The sequence below is a fragment of the Hemiscyllium ocellatum genome, chromosome 4 (assembly GCF_020745735.1).
Source record: "Hemiscyllium ocellatum isolate sHemOce1 chromosome 4, sHemOce1.pat.X.cur, whole genome shotgun sequence".
NCBI lineage: Eukaryota > Metazoa > Chordata > Chondrichthyes > Orectolobiformes > Hemiscylliidae > Hemiscyllium > Hemiscyllium ocellatum.
In genome coordinates this window covers 110,298,458-110,313,456 of record NC_083404.1, presented here as the reverse complement: position 1 = coordinate 110,313,456, position 14,999 = coordinate 110,298,458, and the positions used below count along the sequence as shown (strand labels likewise).

The window sequence follows — 14,999 nt, the reverse complement described above, 5'->3', positions numbered from 1 at the left end:
TCAAATCAGGGTAGCTTTTGACAAAACTAAAACAAAGAACTGTGCATGCTGAAGATCTGAAACAGAAACAAAAATTGCAAGCAAAACTCAACAGGTCTAGCAGTGTCTGTGGGAGAAATCAGAATTAATGTTTTGAGGCCAGTGATTGTTCTGGACTGGAAATATTAGCTCTCCTTTCTCCCCACAGATCCTGTCAGAACTGCTGAGTTTATCCAACAACTTCTGTTTAACCAAGTCTGGCATCAAGGAGCCCTGGCAAAATTTAAGTCAGTAGGAACAGTTTGATGTCTCAATTCTGATGGGAAGGCTGTGCTGAAAATCAAGCTCCACTGTTCCACAAATTATCACAAATTTGAAATATGGTCAACTGAATTGCTAGGATGGGTGATGTTTGACTGTGACCTCTATATAAGAAAAAAGAAACTTAAGTCAGGTTTCATTAATAGACAGGATGCCAAAAAGTTCTTTATTTTAACAAATTTATCCTTTAACATGTGGTAAAATGGATGACTAATTCTTAATATAAAATTATACTATGCCTTTTTAAAACACAAACCTGCTCGCATTAATTCACAAATGAGACAGTCAAGACAGGTGAGGAATACAATTTTTCAGGGTGTCATGAGTGGAAGATACAGACAAAAAAGGAAAATGTCTTTGGATCTAGAGTTCAAACCACAAGTGAAAATGAGATGATTTTTCAGTTTGCTTTAGTTTTGGTGATATGACATTGTTCCTCAATTGGCCCTGAATTAATTTTCAAGTTGGTAGCTGATTTTGCTTTTTTTTTCACTGACTGAAGAGACAGAGAGAGAAAGAGAATGATCTGGCTTGCAAGCAGGTTTTCAGAAATACAAGATTCAGAACTGCCCTCTTCTCTCAATTCTGTCACAAAGCTGCAACTTAAAACAAATCTCAATGGGCAGTGTCTTTTTTTCAACTAAAAGGCACTTGGTGCCAGTTTGATTCACAAAAGAATCATATCTATGTTCTTCAAAAGAGTTACATTCTGTTCTGCTACCAATAAATGACCACACAGTTCTACTTTTCCTTCAAGTTGCAAAAATAACTCATGGACCAAACTTGTCTTTCCAGTTTAGTTTTGAAATAAAATATAGGTAGCTCTTACACATAACACATGGAAGACTGTGGTTCCTCATGGCCATTTGTCTTGCTCCCAGAGTATCACTGTAGGATTTCCTCAGGCCAATGTCTTGATCTATCATCTTGAGCTGTTTAATTCAAATGACCTTACTTCCAACATTAGATCAGAAATGAGATGTCCACAATGTTCTGTAGCTTTTTCAACTCCTCAGATATTAAAGCAGTCCATATGCATGGATATTCAGACCTGTATTGGTAGGTTGCATTAAACATTTGTGCCATAGGAAAATCAAGCAATGACCATTACCACAAAGACAGAATCTTGCCTTTACTTCTTGAAATTCAATGGGATTACCAATTATTAAAGTCCCCTATTATCAATACACAGAGGGAGGGGCTATCAGCAACCAGAAATTAGACTAGCCTTATAAACTGTAAGCTATAAGTGGAGTCAGAAGCTGAGACATCTTTAATGAGTAACTTATTTCCTAACTCCACAAAGCATTTCCACTATCTACATTGGAATAGTCTGCAATTGTCTGGATGAGTACACCTGTCACAATGTTAAAGAAGCTCAGTGCCCTCTGGGTCAAAACAACTCACTCAATTGTAATGTCATCCACAACCTTCAAGATTAACTTCCTTTGGCACTGACACATAGTAGCAGTATGTACCATTTATAAGATGCACAGGAGCAACTTGCCAAGGCTCCTTTGGCAGTTCTTTCCATATCGATAAACTCTATCACACATAGCAGCAGACACAGTGGAAACTGACAGCTGCAAGTTTCCTTCCAAGTTACAAAACATCTTGATGTGGAATTGCAGCACCATCCCTTCACTTCAGATGAATAAAAATAATCTCCCCTCTCCCCCATAGAAAGTTCCACCTGGTAAACTGCTTTCACAGGTTAGATCACATGGGATCCAGGAGGAGCTAGCCAATTGGATACAAAATTGGCTTGAAAGTAAGAGACAGAGGGTGATGGTAGAGGGTTGTTTTATGAACTAGGGGCCTGTGACCAGCAGTGTGCTAGTTCCACTACTTTTTGTCATTTATCTAAATAATTTGGATATGAGTATAGGAGGCATAGGTAAGTTTGCAGTTGATACCAAAAAAGGTGGTGCAGTGGATGGTGAAGATTATCTCAGAGTACAAAGTGACTTTGAACAGTTGAGCCAATGGGCCAAGGATTGACAGATGGAATTAAATTTCGATAAATGTGAGATGTTGCATTTTGGTCAGGAAAATCAGGGCAAGACTTCTACAGTTAATGGTGGGACCCTGAAAAGTGTTGTCAAATAAAGAGACCTATGGGTGCAGGTGTATAATTCCTTGAAAGTGAACTCGGAGGTAGACAGGGTGGTGAAGATGGCATTTCGCACACTTGCCTTCATTGATCAAAACATTGAGTATAGGAGTTGGATTGTCATGTGATGGCTGTACAGTACATTAGTGAGGCCATTTTCAGAATACTGTGTACAACTCTGGTTGCCCTTCTGTTGGCAGGATGTTATTAAACTTCAGAGGGTTCAAAAAAGATTTACAAGAATGTTGCTGAGATTAGAGAATTTGAATTATAGGGAGAGGCTGAGTAGGCTGGGGCTCTTTTCCCTGGAGTGTCGAAACTTGAGAGATGACTTTATAAAGGGTTATAAGATCATGAGGGGCATGGATAGAGTGAATAGACAAGGTCTTTTCCTAGGGTGGGAGAGGGCATAGACTTGAGGTGAGAGGAGAAAGATTTGAAAAGGACCTGAGGGATAACTTTTTCACGTAGAGGGGTGACGCAATGAGCTGTTAGGAATGAGCTGCCAGAGGAAGTGGTGGAGGTTGGTACAATTACAACATTTGAAGGGAATCTGGATGTGTATATAAATAGAAAGAGTTTAGAGGGATATGGGCCAAATGCTAGCAAAGGGATTGGGTCAGATTAGGATGTCTGGTCAGCACAGACAAGTTGGATGGAAGGTCTGTTTCCATGCTAAACGACTCTATGACTCTGTCTTCACTGTAAAGCAAATAAAGGTTGTGTCATTAAATATATTCACAGTTGAGTTAGGTAGACTTTTGATTGACAAGGAAGTTGTGGGTTATGAGGACAGACAGAAAAGTGAGTAGAGGAAACAATTAGGATCAGCCACAGATTTAGTGAATGGGAGAGGAAGGTTCTAATCCTTATGTTCTTGTGTTTTTCTGACTATGAATGAAATATCATTGCTGTTAAAACTGTGGCAACAGTCACTTACCTACTCTAACTCTTTATTTGCATTTATGCGTGGCTTGCTCCCTCATCTAACTGCAAAAGATTTACAGCCATTTATCTCTCACTCAATCTCTTGCACTGTATCCATCTGTATACACAAATTTTATCCATCATTCTCTATATGTATTTCCCTATTTACATATCTCTACATGTATCTACTTTAACCGCTGGTATTAAACAAGCTTGTGTTTGAATCTGCATCCCTCTCAATCTCTTCGTATGCTATATCAATCTCAAATTATGTTTATTTTCAATTGCATTTCTCATGCTTTCTCAATTGCTCTCTAGCTAGTTTGATTTATCTACCACCTCCATCAATGGTTAACTATCTTGCTGCCTACCTATACATCAACTCTCAACATATATACTGGTTTATTTCTGTCCTAGCTATGTACTTCATCTGTTTGAATACCCCCCATTTCTGACTATATTCTTCTCATAGATTTCACATCCTACATTTGATTGTTTGCTGTTTGAATCCTATTATGATATCAGTTTGGATTTGATGCCAGAAAGAAAATGAACAGATGCGGACTGAAATCCTTTTAGTGTTGCAGCCATTTCAGGGCATAGTGGGCACATTATTCATCCTGTGTCTAAGGCATACTGCAGCAAACCTGTCCTTCCACTTAGCTCAAAGAATCACTTTCTCCTGCATTTACTTGTTACACTAAAATGATGCATTCTTTATTATCACTAAAGAATGGCAGACTCTGCACTTGGCTGCCTCCTGTAAAAGTGCTATTGTTTGTTAAATAAAGCAGGAGAAAAGTAAACTAGCGCAATGCATCTAGACAAATCATCTGTCTTCTGATGCACTATAGTGTACACTGCTATTCCCAAAATGTATTTCTTCAACTATCTCTTTATCAGTTTACAAGAAATGAGAGAACTTTGTTACTGGATTTGTAATTTAATGGCCCAGACTGATGTTCTGAAGTTTAAATATCGCATGGCAGATGTGGTAAATTAAATTCAATAAAAAGCAATTGTATCAAACTGGTCCGCAAAAGTCAAATGTGAATAAAATTAGATGGACAAACTGATATTCTTGTCCAGTTGCCCATGTAAAGTCCATTTCAGTAACGTTGGCTCAGATTGCAAAGTTATCCAGCAGACTAGTTAAGCCAGAACCTGATATGGTCTTTACTCTGTATCATACCAGACAATATTCCAAACCTCCATCTCTGGTTTGTATCCTATCCTTCTAGAAGGACAAACCTCAGATGGGGAAACATAGTGATGCGTACTCATGGGAGAAGCAATTACCCTGAATTAATATGCATGTCTTTGCATTTCCACACTTTCCATTCAGCCATTGAGTCCAGGTTCCATATATCTCACAGCATTGAGTTAAACGTGAACAACAAAAGTTCATATTAATTCCTACCCAATACTGATGGAATTTAAATGACACAGTGACCCAGTCGTTAGCACTGCTGTCACACAGTGCCAGGGTCCTGGGTTTGATTTCACCCTCAGGCGATTATCAGTGGGGAGTTTGCATGTTCTTCCTGTGTCTGCGTGGGTTTCCTTTGGGTGCTCCGGTTTCCTCCCACACTCCAAAAATATGCAGGCTAGGTAGATTGGCCGTGTTAAATTGTCCACAGTATTCAGGCTAGCGGTGGATTAGGAAATGGAGGATGAGGCTGCTAAAGGTGGAAATTGGGAAATGCAGGGTTGCAGGGTTGGGCAAGATGGTCCACATCTGCTGTTTGGAGGAGTGGTGTGAAATAATGGCCGAAAAGCTTGTTTCCACACTGTAGAGATTCAGTAGTAAATTCAATGAATAAAATCTGGAATTTAACTCTGTGATAGTGCCCAGAAAATTATCATTAATTATTGTTTAAGAAAAAAGCAGTTCATGAATTCCTTTATGGCAGGAAATCTGCCATTTGTATGTCATCTGGTCTACACATGACTCCAGACCCACAGCAATGTGACTGCCCTCCAGAAATTCTGAACAAGGCATTACATTCAAAGATAAATAAGAATGGACAGAAAATGCTGGCCAGTAATACTCACTTTTCATGAAAGAATAAGAAAAACCTACTGCCCTTCTTTAGCTAATGATCAGTACTCCATCATGTCCACAATTTATGAAAAAGATAGGGTTAGGGAGATGTAGTGAAGACAGTAAACGTACGGAGAGTACTCAAGTAAGTGACTTCAATGGCCATCAGCAAGTGTAGCATAGTCTCATTATGACTGATTGAATCAGTCAAGACCTATAAGACATCATCTTGAACTCAGCTCTCAAAAATGGTGAGAGAACTAAAAGAAGGAAAAACATGCTTGACTTGGCCTCACCAATTGATCCATCACAGATTCACTTGACTATGACACTATTAGTAGGAGTGGCCACTATACAATCTTTTTGAGGATGATTTCTATCTATAAGATGCATTGCAGAAACCTTCTGATGAACCTTCAATGTATCTTCCAAACCTGTGACCTCTGCATTTCAGAACAAAAAAGAACACAAATGCATGGGGAGCACCATTTCCTGCCATCCTATTCTGGAAATATATTGCCATTTCTTTACTATCAATGGATCAAAATTCTGAACCTCTCTCCCAGAAAGCTGCAGTGATCAAGAAAGTGACCCACCTCTACCTTCTCAAAGACAATTAATGATGGGAATAAGTGCTGACTTTGCCAGTAATATCAACATCCCACAATCAAACAAAATAGAACTACATTTTGGCTCATCATTTGTCTTCTTAAAGACTCTCTGTGAAGCACTTCAGAACATTCTGTGTACTCCACACTTTAGGAAGGATGGAAAGGAATTGGAGAAGGTAAAAGCATACATGAATAATGACAATAATGAGGGACTTCAGTTCCAATGATGGAGGAGTTGGGCTGTTCTCCTTAAGAAAGAGAAGATTTGAGAAGTAACCTAATACAGATATTTAAAATCATGAGGGGTGTGACGGTTTATAAAAGGAGAAAATCTCTCATTGGGAGGAGGTTCAAGAAGTGCAATACTAACTTAAGGTGAACGGCAAAAAATTCAAAGGAAACAATAGACAAATCCTTGTTAGTCAATGACAGGTTAGGATCTCAAATAATCTGCCTGACAGCACGCTGGAAGTATATTCAATCCTGGTTTTAAAGGGATGTTGCTTAAGTATCTGAAGACAAAGAGTTTGCAGTGCTGCTGAGAAAAGGTAGACAATTGGAATTGGCCGTGCTTTTTTTCCAAAAAGCTGGCAAATAAAGCAAATGATGTATTTTTGGCTATAGCCATTCAACATTTTTAAAAATATTTACTGCACTAAAATAGCTATGTAAATAAATGAATATGCACAACTCAGTCATAATCCAATATCTTTTTCAAGTGGTCATTGCTTATGTATAAATTTAGGTAAGAAAAATAATGAAGCCTGGCTTTATATAGGAATCTCTGAATGTTCCAAAGCACTCTACAGTGAAGTACATTTTTTTTGTCATAGAGTAGGAAATCAATTTGCACACATCACATCGTCATAACCAAAAATATGACCATGACATAACAATCTTTTGTAGAAACATGGCTAAGGTATAAATATTGACCAGGAGCCAGACTGAATGAAAATTATTCACATTATTCTCCCTATTGTTCTTGTGTATGTTGATTGGTCAATCAACATCAAAAATCTGTGAGGTGGTTGTATACATGGATTTATGAAAGCTACCAGAGCACTTAGAGAATGTATTTGTAGAACAGATGGGGGAGAATCAGTGAATATGGAGTGTTTAGATTTTCAAATCCCACACAAGAGATGCATGTGCAAAATTAAATCATATTGGGGGTAATAATTTGTCATGAATTGTGAATTCATTGGTAAATAGGAAATAGGAATTTTGTTTTGAGTGGAAGTCAGTGATTAGTGGCATACTGCAAAGATCAGTAATTGGGCACCTGCTATTTACAATATATGGCAATGGTTCATATGAAGGAATCAAATGTAATATCAAGTTTGACAATAGATTATGGTGATGAGAAAGATGTAAAGTGACTTCAAAGCAATTTAGATAAGCGTGTGATAAGTACAGGTCAAATGCAGTATAATCTAAATGAGTGTGTTGCCCACTTCTTTAGGAAAATCAGAAAGGCAGAATACATTTTTACTGCTGATAGATTGGGTTATCTTGATATACAAATGAACCAAGGTGTCCTTATATACCGGTCCCTAAAAGCAAGCATGCAGTTTCAGCCAGCACATAGGAAGGCAACTGACATGTTGGCCTAGTTTGCAGACAATTTGAGTCCAAGAGCATGAATGTCTTGCTGTAACTGAACAGGCCTTACTGAGAGCAATCCTGCAGAATTGTGTGCAGTTTTGGTCTATCTAAGACAGAATAGACTTGCAATAGGGGAAGTGCAGGGAGAGTTCATCAGATTGATTCCTTGTTGGCATATGAGGATTATGAATCTCTTGGAGAGGTCAGGCTTGTATTCACTAATGTCCAGAAGAATAAGAGGGATGTCATAGAAAGATTAAAATTCTGATAGGACTTGACAAAATGGAGGCAAGGATAACATTCCCCTTTTCTGGGCAGAGGATATAATCTAGAATAAAGGGTTTCAGGTCATTTAGGACTGTTATGAGGACGCATTTCTTCACTCAAAGTTTGGTAACCATGTAGCAATCTTTATGACATAAGGCTATGCAATAGAAGATACTGAATATATTTTAAAAACAAAGATTAATTTCTAGACACTAAAGGTGTCAAGGAGTACAGGGAGAGACCTGGAGTAAGGAATTGAGATTGAGGATTAGCTGTGATTATATTGGATGGTACAGCAGACTCAATGGACTGAATGGTCCACTCTTGCTTCTGTTTTCTAAGTTTCTAAATGTGTTTCATTATTAAAGTTATTTACCTCAGAAGTACTTTACTCATTGTGATGCATTTATTCTTTAAATTCCAATTAATTGTAGGCATTCGTGGTTCAGTTTTTTTGTTCTTTACTTGTTATGAGTAATGTCTTAACTGATCATATTTTTTAACTTAGCATCCACCTTGGAAAGAAATCACCAGCAATTTGAACCTGATGTACCATTGTCTCTCTTCTTGGGTTTAGCATCCTTGGGTTTCAAGTGCAGATCTCAATCTTGTAACAAGTTGTTTCTATCCCCTAGACCAGTTTTTTTAAAAAAAAATAGACAAATAGTACTCCAAATCCATTTCTAAGAACATGCCAAATAACTTATTTAAAATTCTTTACATCAATGGTTCATTTTTATGGGCATAAGTCCTTCTGATTTGTATGTGCAGACACCTCAAGCACAACACATTTACTCATTAAATCATTACAGAAGTTATCCATTCATTCCAGTTCATGGAAAGAAAGACCTTAGAATATCCCAAAATATTCTGCAACCTATTAAATCTATTTTGGAAGGGTAGTCACTGTTTCAATGTAAGGAAACCTGACTGCATTTTATACATAGTGAGGTCTTGAAAATAGCAATGTCAACATGGCTAGATAATTTGCTGTTAGATGTTGAATGAGGGATAAATACTAATGACATTTTCTTTTGTTTGAAATAGTATCAAGTGATTTTCCTATATAAAAATTGCTTTCATAAAGCATGTCTCCAACAGTACAACCCATCCTTTGACAATGAGGGTTCACTAAAATCAGACTAGATTTTATGTTCACAGCCCGCTAACTTGTAACTGAAACAAAAGAGATACCAATTAAGCCCTGGTTGACACAGTGTTAAATTTCATTTTAATTCAGAGTTCCATTTTCAAGTACTGATTTAATTACCTTCAGATGGTTGGCAGGGCAAAATCAAACAGAAATCCAGAGCTTTCAACACTATTTACTGCACTGTATATGAATCAGCAGCCCAGGCTGATCTCTCATCCACGTGTAATGTTTATTGACAATCCATTGTGTGTTTATTGGATTTGTATTTGTTTCCTGGAGTGAAAAAAGATATTCCAAATGATAAAAGGGCAGAGATGCCAAAGGAAAACAAGATACTGAGAAAGCGAGCGCGATACAAAGGGAGAACAACAGTCAAGGAGAGACAGATAGAGAGAAAAAGGGAACCAAGCACCATGACAGAGAGCGAAAGACGAAAGGCCAGACAAAGAGAAAAAGACAGTTAACTGAGAGAGAGAGAGAGAGAGCAATGGACAAGGAAATACTAATATGGAGCAAGAAACAGGAATATACAAATATTGAGCTAGGGAGGCACTAAGAAAACATAAAGCAAGCAAGAGGCAGAGTAAGAGAGCAAGGCAGAGATGTACCAAGAAAAAGCAAAACATTGACTGATAGAATACAAGAAACAGACTGAGAAAAAGAATGAGATTTTGAGAGAGAGAGACTGTGTATGAGGTAAGGATATACAAATAGACAGCAAGAGACAAAGACAGATAAAGAGCCAGGAGAGAGATATTGAATCATTATGTTTATCACATGGTAATGTATAATATGTGGAAATCAACTGCAGGCAGCAACACTAAATGAATACATTGTGGAAATGCATGCAAGATATTGAGAGTTTCATTGTAAAGGCTGAGGTCAAAACCATTCTTATCCTTTCAAAAAATTGAGTAAATTATTACCTTGGTGACGTGTTTTATTGTGTTGTTTCCAATCATTTCAGTGACTGTGAGAGCTAGGGAGAGAAGTGGAAAGAAAGCAAGTGTGAGAGCATACAGAATGATTTTTAACTTTTTGTGTGATTTTGTGTGATTTTTAACTTTGTACACCCCACTCCAACACCGGCATCTCCAATTCAAGCATACAGAATGGGAGCAAAGTAGAGAGACGCTAAGAGAAAGACACAGACGTAAATCAAGAGTAAGATTCAGAGACACTGAGAATAAGAGACACTGAGCTACCAAGAAAGCAATAGATGGGCGTATGTGAGAAAATGAGAAAGACTGAGAATAAGGTACAGATATTCTGGCAGTGAGTCAAAGAGAAACAAATGCCAATTGTAAGATATAAAAAGTCAGAGATAGAGTGATGCTGAAAGCAAGATAAATGCTGAAGGCAAGAGTCAAATAGAGAGGAAACGAAAGAGATATCCATAAAGTAAAAGGTAGAGACACTGAGAAGCAGAGAAGGAGCAAGAGACAGAGAAAATAAGCAACAGCAGCAGAAATAATAACTGAACAGCTAGGAGTTATAAACATAAGCAGGACCAATACATTGAAATAACCTGAAGTAGATTGCAAAATAAAATGAGGGAGAAAGACAAAATAAAGATGAAGAGATGGAATGTGGAGACCACCCCAAGACGGACGGGAGGATAAATAAACAGTCTGAGGCATGGAGAGAGGGGTTGCTGATGGAGGGGAAATTGAAAGGGATAGAGTCAGAGCGATCGGTAAGATACGGTAAGAAGAGGAAACAGATTGGCATACAGACTGGTGACTATAGACGGAACAGCGACTAAAGATTGAGATGGAAAGAATAACATTATGAATAAGTGGGGAAGTAGCCGGAATACAGAGCAAACCATTTAAATCATCGTTACATTTGATCAGGCGTGGGCAGCTGCTGCGTTCCCATTGGCCACAGAGGTGGAACGAATCTAAAGAGAGGTGAGGTTTTAAACCAAGGAGCACATCTCAGGGAAGGGAGAGAAAGAGAGTCGCTGTAATAGCAGCACCGAGAGACAGTGTACAGTACACATACCGGCACAACATGCAACATGGACTCGACAATCTTTCAGATTATCATCGACGAGTTTGATCCCAACTGCAGCCTGATAGACCTCTTCCAGGACCATTTCTATGAACCTGACCCTATCCCGATTGTGGACCTCACTGGTAGGACAGTATAAAACATTGTAGACCTGTGCATTTTTGGTATATGTTTAATTGTTTGTTTTTCTTCCTTCCCGCTACCGTTTCTTATTTTAATTCTGTATTTCCATAACTTTGTTTTTCCCCAAGGTATTTACTGTAATTCAACAACCGATCAGATAGGAACTTGCTGGCCGAGGACACGAGCAGGACAGCTTGTAGCGAGACCTTGCCCCGAGTATTTCAATGGGGTTAAATACAACACCACAAGTAAGAACAGTTGTCTTTTTTTTAATTTGTGAAGAAATGTCACTTTCCTTTATACTCTAAAAAGCGTAAATTGATTTGGATTGTGCTGATATCGTGTTCCACCTTGTTGGTTTACAGTTAAGGCACAATTATGATTTTTTTTCTCTCTAAAACATCTTTTAAAATCTCTGTTTAATGAAACATTTTGTTTCCTCTCTGTTCGAACCTAATTGTAGCTAATGGCGTCTTTCACGCTAACGTTTCTGAGCCAGGGTAAATTCAATTTTTGGCAGCTGTATTTGGTGTGTGTGTGTGTTTTTTAATGTGTTAAAAGTGAGGAGTTTGCTTTGGAAACGAATAAACGGGAAGTATAGCTGAGGAAGTCAAATCAGTGACTATGATACCATGAGAATCCTTTCATTCCTTCCTCTCTCATATAGCCCCTTATAGGTTAATGAAATGTCACTAGATCCTCTTTCATTGATTCGCTCAAAGGGACACGGTTACCCTTAAAGTTTGGTCGCCAAACCCCTGCCCGTGATTTTTTGTTGCAGTATGGAAATGTGACGGTGTGTATTGGACTTAGAAAAGTCCAACAGCGATTTAAAATGGGCTGTTCCAACTGGTGGAATGCTTTCGCAAAGCAGCGAAAGTGTTGGCGGGATGGGGGCAGAAACCAAAGGAAACAGGTTAGAGATGACAGGCAATAAAGAAAGGAACTGTTTATATCCTTGCAGCAAGTTCTTGGAGAAATTACTTGAAAGGATAAAACTTCTACAATGAAATAGTAGGGCATATATAAGAACTCCGGGGTGAAAGAGCAATGGTGCAGCTCTTTCAAAGACCTGGCATAGACACTATGGCCAAGTAGTCTTCGTTTGTGCCAACAATTTTCCCTTCGCAGCATCATGAAAATGTTAGCATGTCATTTGTATGTGCTTCTTGTATGCTGCCCACACTGAAGGACATTATGGTCCTCCTCCCTTTACCTGATTCTCAATATGATTATGTGAAGATAATGGGACCTGAAATTCCCTGTTTGAAAGGGTGGTAGCCGAGATAACTCTTATCACATTTAAAAAGGACTTGGAATATGTATTTGAAAAGCCCATAAAGTTCAGGGCTATGGACCAAGTACAGGAAGTTGAGATTAGGCTGGCTAGCTCTTCATCGACTAGCATGGGCAGAATGGGTCAAATGACCTTCTTTTGTGACTCGCAGGTTCTATTGATTCTTATAAATGAGGGTGCAAATTGTCACCTACTGTTGGAAAGTAAATGGTTAATTGCTCTTCAGTGTTGGATGTGTGTATATTATAATATAATGATTGGTGGCATGTTCACAGCATGGTCAGTCTATCTGTAAAATGTGAAAGGTCAACATTGCAGTCGATATGATCCTAGAAATTAATGGATGATTGTTTGATACTATTATATAATGCTGCTTTACTTGCTACTTCAATGTCTGATTTGGCTTAATGTGCTAATACCTGCATTAAAATAGTTGATAGAGGAAATTCATGCAAGGGTGACACCACCAAATTGAAAGAGATTACAGGGAACGAAACTGGCGGGCAGTGATTGAGAGATTATAGAGAGAAACTGCAGTAATTGGGAGTATTTTTCTGTTCTAATGTCAATGCAAGTGTTTACTCAGCTGCAAAGCCCATTGTAAAGCATTGATGCTGTCACAGTATAACATAGCTGTTGAACTGCATTGTATTTTAATTTTGTTATTCAAAAAAAACAACCATGAAACAAGTATTACAAATAAGATATCATTTAGTTTGACTTTTGAGTGGAAACATGGAAGTTAAGTGTTCACTGATAAAATAACATACTGCTTCCCCAAAGATGAATAAAAATTATAAGGCTTTCTACATGTCATGATCAGGAAAATCTGGGGAAGATTGGGTTCTTCCATCTCCTAAGAAGAAAAGAATTCCTGAGAAGTCAAATGTGGTAGTAACTGATATAGAAAACTCGGCATATAAATAGTCTTCATCAATAGTGAATTAATAATCCATTTCATGTCATGCTTTGTTATACATTTTGTTGACTTGAATGGTAAAGAAAATCTGATGGAGTTTAAAATCGTCGCCAATTCACTTTGAGCCCAATTCATGCTACTGATGTAGATTAATTTCACACTCTTTCCTCTGATGGAATCTAGAATTGTACTTCAAATTAAACTGTGACTGTACAATTAGGGACACAGCATCAAGAGTAATGAAAGATACTTTCATCACAGCATCCTAAATGTATTATTTTTCTTCCTGCAAGTTAAACTAAAATGGCCAAATGAGACATACTAAATATTTAACTTCAATATGGGTCAGGATGCTCGCAAAGTGCCAAATTTCCTATGCTGATTCCAGACTGAACTTCTATTGTCAGAAATATCCCAAAGTATTTAACAAGTAGAGAATGCTGAGACAAAAAAAACACTGGAAGTAGTTCCACTCCTTGAATTCACAGATGAAGAATTCTTCCTTGATGAGAAAATGTAAGGGTTGCTCATTCATTGGAAAAGGCCGTTTGAAGCAGAACCTTTAGTGAAATTACAGATTTGAAAATTAATACTATTACTGTCAACTTACATATGTGTAAATTCAAGTTCAATTTTTATGGCTTTGTTTCTGCTTTTCTTTTGCATAATTTTAATTTTTGATCCTTTTTTCTCTTGAGCACAGTTCTAAATGTATTCAGTGTCCTCATGTCTTTCTCCAGACATTCGCCAGATTCTTCAAATAGGCTTAACATTTCAATACAGCTCTTATTCAATTTCCACACAGAAACAGCACTACATATGTCATTCAGCTCCTTGAGCATCATCTGTCATTTAGTGAGTTTGCAATTTATCCGTATCCCCAGTCCCATCTGTCCCACTTTGATTTCTATCACTTGATATCTTTGCCTAACAAATATCTGTCAATTTCAACAATATTGGAAGATCATTCAAGACGCCCATTTTTTAGAGCAGGAGCAACTTGATAGCTTTCAGACTGACTTTCCCCTTTATTTCCCCAAACTAGTGAAGCTGAGATCAATTGCATGAGACAGCTTCTCACATAAACTGAGATCAGATGACAAGGTACAAGCTGAAACTGAGAGCTTTCTGATCTGGGCAGCCCAATGTCAATAAGCTGTTAGGAATATAGTAAACATTGATTTAAAAGAGCACACTCACCAAATTGAGTGCTTCTGAACTAGATGTATGGGAAAAAGAGACAAATTCACAAAGAAAGACAAATAATGATCATTTAATTTATTAAGATCATTGCAATAAGACAACAAGACAACTATATACATCATTCACCCGGTCCGTACCACATAATCACTAAGAAGGCTAGACACAGAAGAGGAAACAATAATCTCTGGTTAGTCCAGGAATAGCTCTGGGAAGTTTATATGATTCACCAGAGTAATCAAACAAGGTTCAAGGGTTTATCAGATGTCCAAATCTCCTCAGAATCACAAATAACCCACAGCCTACCCTCTATAATTAGAAATGTCTCACCACACATCACGTGTCTACAGGAACGACTTTCTGAGTTCACATTTTGGCAGTATATTCTAGAAAATGACAGACAATTCTTAATGAAAAGGATTAC

At 37.8% G+C, this 14,999-nt stretch overlaps 1 protein-coding gene across 1 annotated transcript in view; it reads left to right on the top strand.

Moving 5' to 3' along the window:
- Window positions 1–14,999, top strand: part of LOC132815489 (corticotropin-releasing factor receptor 2-like) — a 207,933-nt gene that overhangs the window by 39,528 nt on the left and 153,406 nt on the right. Inside the window, exon 3 of the mRNA XM_060824454.1 lies at window positions 11,288–11,407. Coding sequence (XP_060680437.1) covers window positions 11,288–11,407 — 120 coding nt within the window. The remainder of the gene's footprint in view (window positions 1–11,287; window positions 11,408–14,999) is intronic.